Raw genomic sequence first — 16,049 nt, forward strand, 5'->3', positions numbered from 1 at the left:
TCTCAACCACTGCGCCACCAGGGAAGCCCCTAGCATAATGTTTTTGAGGTTCATCCATGCTGTAGCACATATCAGTACTTCATTCCTTTTTTTTTTTTAAATTTATTTATTTATTTTTGGCTGCGTTGGGTCTTTGTTGCTGCTCGCGGGCTTTCTCTAGTTGCGGTGAGCGGGGGCTACTCTTCGTTGCAGTGCGCGGGCTTCTCATTGCGGTGGCTTCTCTTGTTGGGGAGCATGGGCTCTAGGTGCACGGGCTTCAGTAGTTGTGGCACGCGGGCTCAGTAGTTGTGGCTCGCAGGCTCTAGAGCGCAGGCTCAGTAGTTGTGGTGCACGGGCTTAGTTGCTCCATGGCATGTGGGATCTTCCCGGACCAGGGCTCGAACCCATGTCCACTGCATTGGCAGGTGGATTCTTAACCACTGCGCCACCAGGGAAGTCCCTTCATTCCTTTTTATAGCCAAACAATATTCCATTGTATGAATATACCACATTTTGTTTATCTGTAGGTCTGTTGATGGACATCTGAGGTATTTCTGCCTTTTGGCTATTGTGAATAGTGCTGCTATGAACATTTGTATACAAGGATTTGAGTACTTGTTTTCAATTTTGGGGGTGGGTATACACCTAGGAGTGGAATTGCTGGGACGTATATATCCATTAGGTTATATTATTTATAATCTATTATATATAGTTAGATAATGTAGGTAAGAAATGTATAAAATCTGGGTCATACATTCTGTATGTGTAATCTACAGCGTATTCTGTATTTAACTTTTTGAGGAAGCGCCAAGCTTCCACAGGGTTGCACCATTTTACATTCCCACCAGCAGTGCACAGGGTTTCAATTTCTCCACATCCTCACCCACACCTGTTCTTTTTCTTTTAGTTTTTTTGTTTCTGTTTTTGTTTTTTTAATAAAAGCCATCCTGGTGGGTATTAAGTGGTATTTCGTTTTGATTTGCATTTCCCTAATGACTGATGATGTTGAGCATCTTTTTATATGCTTGTTGGCCGTTTGTATATCTTTGGTGAGATGTCTGTTTAAGTTCTTCACCCTTTTTTTTCTTTTAAGATTTGGGTAAATTATTTTTATTTTTATGCCTATTCATATCTTGTTGTATCGATTATGTTATATATGTATTTTAAGATTTAAATCTTCAAAAGTGTCAATACTGATTTTTGGCATATAGTTCATAGTTTTATACAATCAAGTCTATCAAGTTTTTTTGCTCTTTAATTTTTTTTTTTTACATCTTTATTGGAGTATAACCGTTTTACAATGTTGTGTTAGTTTCTGCTGTATAACAAAGTGAATCAGCTATATGTATACATATATCCCCATATCCCCTCCCTCTTGAGCCTCCCTCCCACCCTCCCTATCCCACCCCTCTAGGTGGACACAAAGCACGGAGCTGATCTCCCTGTGCTATGCGGCTGCTTCCCACTAGCTATCTGTTTTACATTTGGTAGTGTATATATGTCATTGCTACTCTCTCACTTCATCCCAGCCTACCCTTCCCCCCACCTTCACCCATGTTTTTAATCAGACTGTGTTTTTGTTGCTTAGTTGTAAGAGTTCTTTATATATTCTGGATACTAGACTCTTACCAGGTATGTGATTTGCAAATATTTTCACCCATTCTGTTTGGTTGTCTTTTTATTTTCTTGGTAACATCCTTTGCACAAAAGTTTTTTATTTCAATGAGTCCACTTGATCTGTTTTTTTCCTTTGTTGTCATATCTAAGAATCTGTTGCCAAGTCCAGTGTCACGAAGATTTACCCCAGTGTATTTTTCTAAGAGTTTTATAGTTTTAGCTCTTATATTTAGGTAGATCCACTTTGAGTTAATTTTTTTATATGGTATATGGTATAGGGTTCCAACTCTGTTCTTTTGTATGTGGGTATACAGTTGTCCCAGCATCATTTGTTGAAGAGACTGGTCTTCCCCCATGGAATGGTCTTGGTATTGTTGTTGAAAATCAGTTGCCCATAAGTATGTAGGTTTATTTTTTGACTCTCAGTTCTACTCCATTGGTCTATATGTTTATCTTTATACCACACTGATTTGATTATTGTAGCTTTGTAGTAAGTTTTGAAATCAGGAAGTATGAGTCCTTTTACTTTGTTCTTCTTTTTCAACATTGCTGTGGCTGTTTGGAACCCCTTGCCACATGAATTTGAATTCCATGTAAGTTTGAGGGTTGACTGTTCCTCAACAGCAAAAAAGGCTATTGGAATTTTGACAGGGAATGTGTTGAATCTGTAGATGGCTTTGGATAGTATTGTAATCTTAACATCAAGTCTTCCAATCCATGAACACAGGATCTTTGCATTTATTTAGGTCTTTAATTTCTTTCAGCAGTGTTTGTAGTTTTTAGTGTATAAATCTTTGCCTCCTTGTGCTGTTGTAAGTGGAATTGTTTTCTTAATTTCCTTTTTGGATTATTCATTGCTGGTGTGTAGAAACAATTTGTTTTTGTGTGTTGCTCTTGCTGAATTTGTTAGCTCTAGTAATTGTTTTGTGGATTATTTGTGATTTTCTGTATATAAGATCATGTTATCTGCAAATGAGATACTTTTACTTATTCCTTTTCAAGCTGGATACTTTTTATCTTTTTCTTTTTCTCTGGCTAGAACTTCCATTACAGTGTTTGATAGCAGTGGTGAAAGTGGACATCTTTGTCTTGTTCCTGATCTTAGGGGAAAGTTTTCATCCTTTCATCATTGAGTATGTTGTTAACTTGTGGGTTTTTCATAGATGTCCTTTATCCTGTGGAAGAAATTCCCTTCTCTTCCTAGCTTACTGAGTATTTTTATCATGAAAGAGCATTGGATTTTGTCGAACGCTTTTTCTGTGTCAATCTGGATGACCTTGTGTTTTTTACTCTTCATGATATATACTGCATTGATTGATTTTCATGTATTTGAACCACCCTGGCAGTCCTGGGATAAAACTCACTTGATCATGGTATATAGTCCTTTTTATTGTGCTGTTGAATTTGGGGTTTTGCTAGTTTCTGAACCTTACATACATGGAATCATTTAGTATCTAATTTGAAAGAATTTAACAAGTTAAAACCTATAAGATAGTCAGGACAGTGCTTGGCAGGCACAAAGTACCACTATATAGTACTATCTGATCATCGTCATCAATTAACGGATATCCTCATAAGAGGAAACAAAGACATAGAGAAGTGAGGTGACTTATTGGAGCCCACCCTGCCATCCTGCCTCTCCATGTGCTATGTGAGTGAAGGGCCTGGCACACTCTTTGCTTGCCCAGTGGACTGATGATAAAGAGCATTTATTGATTTATTGGTGTGCTGGGCCCTAGCTAGGCTGGGTGCTTTATGTGTGCTTTATATTTGCCATCTCATTTTATTTTTTTTAGCAACTTGAGATATAATTCACATACCATACAATTCAGCCATTTAAAGTGTACAGTTCAGTGGCTTTTAGGGTATTTAGAGTTGTGCATCCATCACCACAGTTGATTTCAGAACATTCTCACTACCCTAAAAAGGACTCCCCCTTGGCCATCACCCTCCAATCTCCCCCCAGACTCGCCCCCTCCTCAGCCGTAGGCAACCAGTAATCAACTTTTCATCTCTGTAAGTTTCCCTATCCTGGACATTTTATGTAAATGAAATCATATAATTTGTGATCCTTCGTGACAGGCTTCTTTCACTTAGCATAAAGTATGATTCATCAACCTTGTAGCATGTATTAATACTTCATTTCCTTTTTTTTTTTTTCTTTTGGCCGCATTGCACGACATGAGGGATCTTAGTTCCCCAATCAGGGATCGAACCCGTGCTCCCTGCACTGGAAGTATGGAGTCCTAACCACTGGACCACCAGGGAATTCCCAATATTTCATTTCTTTTTATGACTAATATTAATATTCCATCATACGGCTATGTCACGTTTTGTTTATCCATTCATTAGTTGATGAACTTTTGAGTTTCCACTCTTTTTGTTCTTTTAAGATTTATTATTTATTTATTTATTTATTTTATTTATTATTTTTGGCTGCGTCGGGTCTTAGCTGCAACTGCAGCACACAGGATCTTCGTTGAGGCATGTGGGATCTTTCGTTGAGGCATGTGGGATCTTTTGTTGCAGCACACGGGCTCTTGCGATGCGGTGCTGGGCTTCTCTCTAGTTGTGGCATGCGGGTTTTCTCTTCTCTAGTTGTGGTGCACGGGCTCCAGGGCGCATGGGCTCTGTAGTTTGCGACACGCAGGCTCTCTAGTTGAGACGCCCGAGCTCAGTAGTTGTGGCATGTGGGCTTAGTTGCCCCGCGGCATGTGGGATCTTAGTTCCCCAACCAGGGATCAAACCCGCGTCCCCTGCATTATAAGGTGTATTCTTTACCACTGGACCACCAGGGAAGTCCCTCCACCCTTTACTATAATGAATAATGTTGCTGTGGACATTTATGTTTTTTGTGTGGATATATGTTTCACCATCTTATTTTAGTCCATAGCAGCCCTCTGAGGAGTGGGGTCCTTATAGTGTGCACCTGTATGTATGTGTGTACAGGGTGCCTGGATATTCACGGTTAGAAAAAATGGAAGGGGTCAAGGAGCATTCGGAGGGCACAGCAACAGTTATAGCCCGCCTGGCACAGTGTTTTGACATTTGATCCACCTGCACAGCTGTACTGGTGAACACCCGCCCATGGGATTTGGCCTTACAGGGCCACAGGGCATGTGTGTTTGGAAGCCTGGGCCTCCCCTGGGACTGGGCCACGCGCTGGCAAGGATGGCTCGCTGCTGGACACACGCTGAGGCAGCTGGTGCCCTGAGGCCCTGCGGCAGGCGCCTTCCTGCCAGGCATGACCTCTGGATCACTGGGCCCAGCCCAGTGCCCAGCCTGCATTAGCAGGGGCCGCCTCGAGGGTTCCTCCGGGAGAAGCACCTTCCTGCCCACCCTCCTGTCCATCCTCCTCCCACTGTGGTGCCCGCTGTGAGGCGCTGCCACGCTGGGCTGGCTGCCCTGACCTGTCTCCCCCCACCCTGCCTTCGTACAGGTGAGTACATCAAGACCTGGCGGCCCCGGTACTTCCTGCTGAAGAGCGACGGCTCCTTCATTGGATATAAGGAGCGGCCCGAGGCCCCTGACCAGACCCTGCCCCCCTTAAACAACTTCTCTGTCGCAGGTGCGTCTCAGGGACTCAGAGAACGGCTGGCAGGTCTTGGGGACACGTGGGGCTTGATCGTTCTTGGGCTGTGGGCCTGTCTGGGGCCTGTTTGCCCTCAGATCTATTTCCCACCCTTTCCCTGCTCCACCTCTGTGTTACTGGGCCTGGGGCGTGTACTGGTCAGCAGTGGAGAGCGGGAAGAAGAGAGAAGCTGGGGCATTTTCCGGCCTTCTGTCCCCTCTGTGGTACCCGAAGTGGTGCCTTCTTGCCAGACACTGACCAGTGAAAGCTTGGCCGGTGCAAAGCCCTTGCCTGGGCCTCACAGAACCTGCCCTCAACCCACTGCCACCTTCCTTCCCCGCTGACCTGATTGGTCACCACATCCTTGTCCCACCTCCTTAGAACCTTTCAAAGACACTCACCTCCACCACCACCTCGTAGCCCAGACCACTGTCCTCTCCCCACTAGCTCCCTGCTCTAGCCTCTTCCCCAGCCTCGCCTCTCGAGGCCACCCCACCTGCTTGCTCTGGAATCCAGCCCCACGCCCCTCTCTGTCCTGCTTAAAGCCTTGTCCTGGTGGCTTTCCTGTGTGCTGGTGACCCCCACGTGGCTGTTCCCAGCCCTGGCTTCCCTCCTGAACTCTCCCCACCTGTCCCAAGGAGCTTCCTGCACGTTTCTCCCTGGGATACCCACCGTGGGATACCTACCATGTCCCAAACTGGCCTTTGAGTCTCCTCTCCCTCCCCAACCTTCTCGTACTCCCCACCTCCTTCTCTGGGAGGGCCCTGTTGCCCCCTCATCCTCAGGCCAGAGGCCAGGGCATCGTCCCAGATGCCTCTCCGTACCTCCTCTGTGGCCCATCTACCTGCCTTTCCCTCCCCTCCCCTGCCCCACTCTGGTGTAGCCCCAGCCTCCTGGGCTCCCGGCCTCCATTCTCTCTCACCCTCTACACGGCAGCCAGAGGGATCTGTCTAAATCTGTTCGTGTCCCTTCCCTATTTAAAGCCTTCCACGGCTGCCTGCTGCCCTCAAGACAAAGTCCAGATTCCTCGCCATGCCCCCTGAGCCCCGCAGGCTGGCCTCTGCTCACCTCTCCAGCCTGTCTCTCACTTCTCCCCGCCTCACACGGCATTGGCTCTTCCCTAAGTAAGCTGGGCCCTCTCTCACCTCTAGGCTTCTGTACACGACACACCCTTCTGCCTTCAGGGCCCAATGCAGAGATGCCCCTTCCTCAGGGAAAGCCTCCTGAGCCCCTGGACTGGGTTGGCCGCCTCTTGGGCTCCCCACCCCAGTCAGCCCTGACCACTGAGCCATCACTGGAAGGTCTGTCTCCCCTCCACCTGCGCACACTGGACCTTGAGCCCTGCGGGGCAAGGCCAGGGCTGTCTCGGTCACTAAAGTGTCGTAGGGCTGGCACACGTGAGGTGGCTTGGGGAATGTGGGGTGCAGACTGGCAGGACTGTCCCTTTACCCTCCCTGCTCACATCCCTCTTCTGCAGAATGCCAGCTGATGAAGACCGAGAGACCGCGGCCCAACACCTTCGTCATACGCTGCCTGCAGTGGACCACAGTCATCGAGAGGACCTTCCATGTAGACTCTCCGGATGAGAGGCAAGTCTGGGCCTCTGTGTGGCGGCCCTTTGAGAGGGGCCAGGCTCTGTGTGAGGAGAAGGGGCGCAGATGGACAGATTGCCCTGAGCCCCTCCTTAGGAGTTTCCCATCTCAGCCCTTTTGCCAGCTAGGACGTGCAGGGCTTCTCAGCCCTCAGACTCCCACCCACACCGCCCCGTGTCCTCAGACTGGGGGCTGCATTGGAATCGCGGGGGGGCTTGTTAACAGTGAGGAGCTCTGGGCCACTTCGGGACCTCTGATTGGAGATCTGCAGAGGGTCAGGGAGCCGCATTCTTAATGAACATCTCCATTGATTTTGAGGCAGGTGGTCCAGAGACAGTTTTTTAAAAGATCAATTTAATAATCAGAAGAGATACAGATTCACCTAGTTGAGAAATCAAACAGCAGAAGGAGGTGTCTAGTGAAAGCTTCACTCTCACTGCAGCCCCCCATCCCCGACCCGCAAGTTAACTGCTGTTCTTATGTGTCCTGTAAGAGCTTGCTCACTGTGAACGCGGACAAGCTCACTCAGATAGGACTTCGGTGCCCTGCTCCCCTTGTTTTTTCTTTTTACACAAAAGGTGGCATTGTACCCAAACTGTTCTGAACTTGCTTTTTATTTAATGTATGTTGGGGACTCTCTCTGCTTCAGTATATATAGAGTTGCTGCTGCTGCATTTTTTTTTTTAACAGCTGCACGTCTGTGTCCCCGAGTTTGTTTAGCAGTTCTTTATTCATGGTGACAGGGGTTGTTTCAGCCTTTTGGGCTCATTAGAATAATGAGATAATTATAATTAGATAAGCAATAATTAGATAAGCAGTACCTTGTGCTTATCTTGTTCGACATACTTGTAGTTAAATCTGTAAGATGAATTCTTAGATGTGGGATTGCTGGGTCACAGGGGAATATGCATTTGTAATTTTGAGAAATGCTTCTTTTAGGCCATGTCTAAGAGTGTCCTCACAGCCTTGTGTTTTCAAACGCTTGGATTTTGACCAAACGTTTGGTGAGTTTGAGTGTCCTTTCGTGTGCTCAGGGGCCATGTGAGTTTCCCTTTCTGAACTGTCTGTTGATATCCTTTGTCTGTTTTTCTTTTGGGTACTTGGTCTTTTGCTTATTCATTTCTGAAAGCTCTTTATAAGAGAGCTTAGATCTTTGTAATGAGTGGCAAATATTTTTCCCTCACTTTGTCCCTTTGGCCTTCACTTTGAGAAATATTCCTTTAGCTTGTCTGTGCGGTGAGGATTCAGCTGATCCTCTGGAAAACCCTAAAACAGTGCCGTCCAAGAGAAGTTTCTGCCATGATAGAAATGTTCAATAGCTGTGGTGTCCAAGAGGGTAGCCACTACTCACATATGCCTGTTGAGCATTTGAAATGTGAAATGCGGCTAATGAGACTGAAAATGGAATTTTGTATTTTATTTAATTATCTTAAATTTTTAAATAGCCCCATATGGCTAGTGGCTACCTTTATGGACAGTGCATTTCTAGAGCATACACAAAACAGTATCATAAGACATATTACTGTAATCTATACTGTAATTGTCATTGCAAAGCTTCCCAAGATTAAAAATATAGCTGCCCCACCATGGGGAACAGGATGACCATCTCAGGCCCGCTGAGGTGTTACTCAGGTGAAAACTGGGTACAGAAGCATGGACTGCCAGTAAAAGCAAATTGAGACCGGTAGGTGCATAGGGTCTAGGTGTTGGGCTGAGTTTTGAGGAATGGGTAGGAGTTGGCCGTGGAGACAGGAAGAAGAAGGTGGCTTCAGGAAAAGGGACCAGCATGTGAAAGGCCTGGAGGCGAGGCAGCTTGTCATTCCAGAGACAAGAGGGTTAAGCATCACTAAAGAATCAAGGGCCAGGGGTCTTGGAAGAGGGGAAGCGGAGGCCTTGAAGCTGGCAAGCTCAGCTGGCGCCTGGACTCCAGATGGAGGTCCCCACAGGGCTTGGCAAGCAGTGAATCAATTGGGGTTTGTCACAGCGTTGCTAAAAGATTCAGGGGGATGATAAACAGGAAGCCCTTGACTCAGCAGTACCTGGCACACACTTCGCAAGCCTGGAGAAGGAGCAGTGGGGAGCTGGCAAAACGTTTTAGTAGGCAAGAGACCTGCTGTAGTTTCCATTATAGGAAGATGCCGTGCTCTCTGGCGTGGGGAAGAATCCCTTTACTAAGACTGTGCGGGCTAGAGAGCCCCCAGCTTCCTTCTCTTTGTACCTGCCACTGCCACTGGAAAGAAATCTGATAGGATTGCTCTGAGACCAAACCCCAGATTGCTGACCTTAACCCCAGGGAAGGTGTGAGCCAGAAACCCGGAAGAGGGAGGCTGCTCTGCTCATGGCTCTCCTCACCGCCCTGCCCGGGCCTGAGCCTGGGGAGGGGCGGGGGCGGGGTGAGGACCGACAGGGGCCACGCTGCCGACTGGTGGTCGCCTGGGTGCTGCAGCAGCCTGCGCGCTTCCTCCCCCAGGCGGCTCTCCCCAGGGCACCTAGAGCGATCCCCCTACTCCCTGCCCCGCCTTGTTGTTTCAGGTGGACAGAACAGTTGAAAGAACAGTATCGTAAATGAGCCGCTAGATACCCTGCACCTAGGTTCAGCAATTCAACATCTGCCATGTTTGCCTCATCTGGCTGTGTTTTATGCTGCATCTTGAACTTCTGTTCGTACTTTGTGACGCGTTTCTCCTTAATACATCAGCAGGTATCTCCTAAGAATAAGGACTTTCTTCTACAGAATCCTGGTGCCCTTATCATACCTGAGACGATCATTGATAATATGTATTTACTAACATCCTCTCTAGATCTGTGCCGTAGTTGAATTTCCCCAGTTGTCCTCAAAATGTTGTTTTTCAGACCAGGATTTGAAAAACCAAGGTACATGTTGTCTCTGGCCTATTTTAATCTAGTTCAGCCTTTGTCTTTCTTCCCCGACCATGACATTAATTTTTTTTGACAAGCCAGACTAGTTGTCTTGTAGGATGTCCCATACTCTGGATGTGTCTTATTTTTGCTTTTTGGCACTGTTTTCTTTGTTCCTCCGTGCCTGTATTTCCTGTAAACCAGAAATAAGGTCTGAAGCAAGGTTGGCAAACTATGGCCTGGCCTCGTTTTTTTTTTTTTTAACTAATTAATTAATTTATTTTTGGCTGCATTGGGTCTTTGTTGCTGCGCACGGGCTTTCTCTAGTTGTGGCGAGCGGGGGCTACTCTTCATTGCGGTGTGTGGGCTTCTCATTGCGGTGGCTTCTCTTGTTGTGGAGCATGGGCTCTAGGTGCGCGGGCTTCAGTAGTTGTGGCACGTGGGCTCAGGAGTTGTGGCTTGCGGGCTTTAGAGCGCAGGCTCAGTAGTTGTGGCACACGGGCTTAGTTGCTCCACGGCATGTGGGATCTTCCCGGACCAGGGCTCGAACCCATGTCCCCTGCATTGGCAGGCAGATTCTTAACCACTGTGCCACTAGGGAAGTCCCTGGCCTCCTATTTTTATAAGTAAAGTTTTATTGGAACATACCACACCTATTTATTTACCAATTATCTATGACTGTTTTTGCTGTCCTGTGGCAGAATTGAGTAGTGACCAAGCTGTGACAGGGACTGTGTGATCTGCAAGGCCTAAAATATTTATTATTTGGCCCTTTCCAGGAGAAGTTTGCAGACCCTTGGTCTTGGCAGGTATACTTAATAGTGCGTCACATTAGTGTGATCTTTTTAATGTAAATCTTATCTTGTAATTTCTCTGTTTAGAACTCTTAGTGGCTTTTAGTTCCACTTGGAGTAAACTCCAAAGTCGATGCTCTATTCTACAGAGTCCTACATGATCTGGCCTCCTCTCCAGAATCATTTCCTACCACCAATTCCGTCAACTTCAGCCACCCTGGTCTCCATGCTGTTCCTTAAACATGCCAAGCACACTTCCTACCTCAGGACCTTTGCACTTGCTTTTCCTTTGCTTAGAATCCTCTTCCCCCAGATATCATTACAGTTCTCTTTCTAACTTTGTGAGGTCTCTGCTCAAATGCCACCTTCTCAGAGTGTCCTGCTCTGCCTTCCATGACTGTTACCTTTACCCTGCTTTATTTTTCTTCATAGCATCTATCCTACCTGGTGTGACATTTTCTTTTTTCTTCTTTTTTTTTCGGCCATGCAGTACAGCTTGCGGGATCCTAGTTCCCCAGCCAGGGATTGAGCCCGTGCCCTGCAGGGGCCTGCAGTAGAAGCGCGGAGTCCTAACCACTGGACCACCAGGGAATTCCTGACATTTCCTATTTATTTATTTGTGCCGGGAATATAACTAACTAGGTGTTCAGTAAATGTTTGTTGAATGAATAAAAGAATAATTAGAACTAATGCTCTGTTGAGCCAGACCTTACTCTAACGTCTTTACATGTATTAACTCATTTATTCTCACAACATTTCTAGGAGGGAGTTCCTCACCTGCTAAAGAGGCATAATGATGGTGAAGCCGAGGCACAGAGAGTTACAGAATAAAAGAAAGAAGAAGAGCTGAAGGGCCTGGGTTTTCCCTGCCAGGCAGGGCTGGACCTGGGTCAGCCAAGTCAGCCCATCTGAGAGTGTCTGAACAGAGGGAGACCCCAGATGCCCTCCAGCTGTGAACACCCCTCTGGTTCAGAGGAGGGCCCTTGTTAGGGAGAGAGGTCCCCCTCTGCCATTAGACCAGCAGTCAGCTGTCATTTCTGAGGCTGTGACGAGGACAGGCCTGTGCACTAAGGACAGCTCGGCCACCCCCAGTTCACCGAGCTTCCCTCCAGGGTGCAGGTCGTTCTGCTCAGCAGGGTAGCCCAGGGCTGGGGCCCAGGGTCTGGAGTCAGACCAGCCACTGTGCCGCTTCCTCCGTGGGGCTCAGTTCCCTGGCTGTCGTGAGGAACGCAGAGGACGTGGATGTGGATGCGCCTGGCCTGGGCGCCCCGTGGAATCGCACTTGTTGATGCCTTTTTCTCCTCCATCTCCTGTGCCCACGGCTCCTTCCGCCTCGGTCCTGCCGTAGCCTCCTCGTGCTTCCTGTCTCGGCTCCCAGTCCGTACCCCACGCAGCTGCCGCCTGCTTACAGCCGACATCAGATCCTGTCACCCCCCTGATAAACCCTTCCAGGACTTCCTGTGATGTTAAGGATCAAGACGTAAATCCCTCACACAGTGGCTCGTGGAGCCGGGTGTGGCCGGTCCTCCCTCCTACCCTCATCCCTTCCATTCCTCTCTCTCTGTTGGCTCCAGACATGCTGGCACCTGCTGTGCCTTCCACAGACACCCCAGGCTCCCTCCTCGGGCCCTTGGCCACGCTGGTCACTCTGCCTGTATTCTTTTCCCTCTTGGCACTTCGCAGGCCTACCTCCTTCCCTCCATTTCATTTATTTCACAGCTAAGTCCCTGTTCTTGGCACTGGGGATGTCCCACATTCCAGGGGCGTCTTCCAGATCCCGGCTTACATGCCACCTCCTCAGAGCGGCCTTCCCTGACCGCCCTCTGAGAAGGGGCTTCCTCTCCAGCCCCTGCCTTGGAGCCTTGACATACTTGTCTTCTCCCTTAGGCCTGGAGCTCCAATGGGGCTTGTTCCCTGCTGCACCCTCAGCACCCAGAACAAGGCCTGGCACGTAGAAGACACTCGGGAGGGATTTGCAGGCTGGCTGGGTGAATTCTCATAACCCCTTGAGGTGTTTACTCTGTGCCTGGCACTGTCTTGAGTGCTTTGTATCGTGTGCTCCCTCACACGACCCTCTGGTCCCCGCTCCACGTGTCAGCCCACTGAGGCACCGGAAGGTCAAGTGGCCTGCCCGGTGTTGCCTCCAGGAAGGGGCAGGACCCCCGACAGGCGGCTTTCCTTCGCCCGCTTCTGGGCTCCTCGGCACGGTGGCCCTTATTCCCTGAGCCTTCCCGCGAGTTTGCCCTGCTTGCTCCTCCGGGGCCTGGTGGGCCTGGTCTGGGAGGAAGCTGCAGCTCATCAGGGCGGGCAGTGTGGTGCTGGGGCCGGGGGGAGCCCAGGCACGGGACTCAACTCCGCTGCCTCGTAGCCTCGTGACCTCTGCAGGTGACTCCACCTCCATGCGCCTCAGTTTCCTCATCAGAAGCACGGCCCCTCCCCCTCCAGCCCCCTTGAGGAGCATGGAATGCGGTGGTGTGCGTTATTTTTCTCCGCGTGTCCCTCGGGGCAGGAGGCTCTTTCCCCTGGGGGCTCTCCTTTGAGGGGTGGAAGGCATGTTAGCCCCGGCCCTGGGTAGGAGCTCCCCTCTGCCCCAGACACCATGTTGCAAACCCTTGAGGAGTATCCTGGACGGAGGCCCTTGCTTTTTCTCTGAAATTCTGAGTGCTGCAACCTTGCCACCTCGGTCCAGTTGGAACAGGATCGGGAGCTTGTCGGGCAGCGGGAGAGTTACCCCCGACCAGCCTCCTGCATCTCCGTGGGTTCTGGCTCCAGATGGGATGGGTCCAGGTCTCACCAGTGTCTTTAGCCCCGTCCTTGAGTCAAGCACTTTCTCTGGGTGCAGGCTTTGCACACAGCAGCTCGCTAGCGTCTCAGTGCCCCCAGTGTACCAAGGAGGGGGCGAGCTGGGAGGCCTGGGCTTGGCCCAGGTGGCAGATTTGCTGTTTGAGCCCCAGCTCTGCTGCCCAGAGAGGCCCCACACAGCTGCTTCCGGTGCTCCCTCCCGCGGTGTGGAAGCTCCAGCCTCTCGTTCATTCAGGTCCTGTTGATGGACTGCATTCTCCCTGACAAACAAAGATGATAGCACACTACATATCTTGGTCTGCAAGTTGCTTTTTCTATGTGACAGTCCCTCGAGATCTCTATATGTGAAGTATATACGTATTTTTTTCTTTTTAGTATATTCAGCGTGTCTTAGGAGATCAGTGATTTTTTTTTTTCCGTCCACGGTCATATACCCAAAGTCAACATTTTAAAATTTCTAAGAGGACAGTTATGATCGGATAAAGCCACGGGATATGCTCCTCCTACCCCTATTTTTTTAAAAAACAGGAATATTAACATAGGGATAGGGATTTGTACTGTTATTTGTTCCAAAGAGGGCATGGGTAAAACGCGTTGAGAAATGCCAACCTGAGGCAGTGGGTCAAGGAGGGAAGAGGCTCGCGCTGCTGTGCCTGGGTGTGCGCTGGGCTTGGGGCCGCTCGGGGTTTGGGTTGCCAGTCATTCCCCAGATACTTACCGAGTACCCGCCGGGGTGCTGGCTCACACCATGTATGAACAGACCAAATCCCTGGCCTCGTGCGGGGGTGTGGACATATGTGGCTTGTGGGGCCCGCAGACTCTGCTCAGGCTTGGGGAGGGCTGGTGTGCCAGCACCTGATACTTGTGCTCGTGGTACACATGCATCTGTCTTAGGAAGCGTGATCTCACGTGAGTGACGCCACTTGGACAGGCGGAGCTTCTAGGTGTGAACTGGGACCCATCGGCTTGGTTGCTGCTTTGCTCAGCGAGGCACGGAGCTCAGCCAGAACTGTGCACGTGGCTTTTATAGACATAAGCAAAATCCATAGGGGGTTCAACAAATATTGGGCTCAGCCACCTACAATTGTGTGGTGGGTCCAAAATAATGGGGAGGTGTGGACAATTTAGTATTGTTCAGCAGCTTCATATTGTTTTCTTTTTGGTGTGTGGTCTTTTTTACTTATTTCTCCTAGATGCATTTTCCCTCTCTACAGAAAGAACTTTTGCAAGTATCAAAAGAAAATTCTTTCCCAGCAAGTTCTAGATCATGAGTGACAGAACTAGCGTATTGTTCTTAAACCCGTCTGCCTTCTGCTGGGACCTGCTTCTGTGTCCGCCACCTTCTCTCCCCCGTCCCTGCCCCACCAGATGGTCCCTGACCCGTCCTCCCAGCAGACGGGCACCTCCAGGGAGTCATGTCGGTCAGCTCTTGCCTTGAAGATCTCCAGCTTTTTTGGCTAATGAATGCCTCCTTCTGCCCTTGATTCTCTTTTGCAAAACACTGGTCACTTGTGCACATGAGCTTGTCATTCGTTCTCAGGGACTCAGAGGAGCACTGTCTCTCTCTCGTTCAAGGTTCAGGGTGGCGGCTTATTTTCAAGGGGCTGTGAAGAAAGGCCGTCTCCCCTCTAGTCACGTAATTGCTGCCGGACTTCAAGTGGCCCTCAGGTCCGGCCCCTTCTGGGACACAGATGGTCTCTGTCCTTGTTCTGCTGTTGCCCTGTCCCACCCACCACAGCCAGAGGGTCTGTCAGATTTCAGTCTGGTCCCTCCAGCTCCACTAGGTCAGACACATCTCAACAAAATGCCCGAAGGTGCTTGGGCATTTGCTCTTCCATCGTGGGGCGTGGGGCTCGGCCTTTCCTGCCCCGAGGCACAGGCGCCCCAGGACTCTCAGCTCCCGGGATGTGTCCCCGCACAGGGAGGAGTGGATGCAGGCCATCCAGATGGTTGCCAACAGCCTCAAGCAGCGGGGCCCGGGGGAGGATCCCATGGACTACAAGTGTGGCTCCCCCAGCGATTCCTCTGCAGCCGAGGAGATGGAAGTGGCAGTTAGCAAGGCGCGGGCCAAGGTGGTAAGTGCTGGGAAGGCAGGTGGCCAGCGGTTGGGGCCTGCCAGTCAGTGAGCACCCCTCTCCCTCTCAAGCCTGGCCCTGCCGCCCTTGATTTCCATACCGAGAGCACGGGCCCAGCCAGGACACTTCCTGACTGCCCTGTAGACTGGGTGATTTCAGGTTGTAGATGCCCCGGTGCTGCTCTGGGCCCACAGGGTGAGGGGCAGCCTTATCCCGGGGGGTCGTGAAGACCCGTCTACCCCCACGTCAGAACCCTAGGCTCAGCCGAATGGTGGGAGAGCCTTGGTCTGAAGGCCACTTCAGAACAAACAGTTGCTGCCCGGAGCCTCCCTTCCTGCTCCTGCCTGAGCATTTTGGCAACAGTGTCCTTTGATTTTTTCCCTTTTCTTTGTTAAAATTTCTTCCCATGGGCCACGTGCCAAGCACTGACTGTCCGACTCTCTCCCCATCCTGGGCAGACCATGAATGACTTCGACTATCTCAAGCTCCTGGGCAAGGGCACCTTTGGCAAAGTCATCCTGGTGCGGGAGAAGGCCAGCGGCCGCTATTACGCCATGAAGATCCTGCGGAAGGAGGTTATCATCGCTAAGGTGGGCCCTCCCAGGGCTGCTGCGGGCTGGCCGCCGTGGGGGACACAGTTCGGAGCCCGACGGTGGTCAGGAGCACGCGCTGGGCGGGACGCTTCCCGGGTCTGCTGCTGTGTCCCCCAACCCAGACCCATTGCTCAGTCCTGTGAGTCCCCAGAGAAGGGGAGCCTGAG

At 50.0% G+C, this 16,049-nt stretch overlaps 1 protein-coding gene across 7 annotated transcripts in view; it reads left to right on the plus strand.

Moving 5' to 3' along the window:
• The window catches only part of AKT2 (AKT serine/threonine kinase 2), a 48,471-nt gene that overhangs the window by 23,590 nt on the left and 8,832 nt on the right, over nucleotides 1–16,049 (plus strand). For 6 of the 7 annotated variants that reach the window (XM_036832696.1, XM_036832699.1, XM_036832697.1 and 3 more), the window contains 4 exons: nucleotides 5,036–5,164; nucleotides 6,645–6,756; nucleotides 15,136–15,289; nucleotides 15,748–15,879. In XM_036832696.1, the coding sequence (XP_036688591.1) occupies nucleotides 5,036–5,164; nucleotides 6,645–6,756; nucleotides 15,136–15,289; nucleotides 15,748–15,879 (527 nt within the window). The remainder of the gene's footprint in view (nucleotides 1–5,035; nucleotides 5,165–6,644; nucleotides 6,757–15,135; nucleotides 15,290–15,747; nucleotides 15,880–16,049) is intronic. The other variant, XM_036832702.1, reaches the window with a different exon arrangement.

Source organism: Balaenoptera musculus, chromosome 19 (genome assembly GCF_009873245.2).
Source record: "Balaenoptera musculus isolate JJ_BM4_2016_0621 chromosome 19, mBalMus1.pri.v3, whole genome shotgun sequence".
NCBI lineage: Eukaryota > Metazoa > Chordata > Mammalia > Artiodactyla > Balaenopteridae > Balaenoptera > Balaenoptera musculus.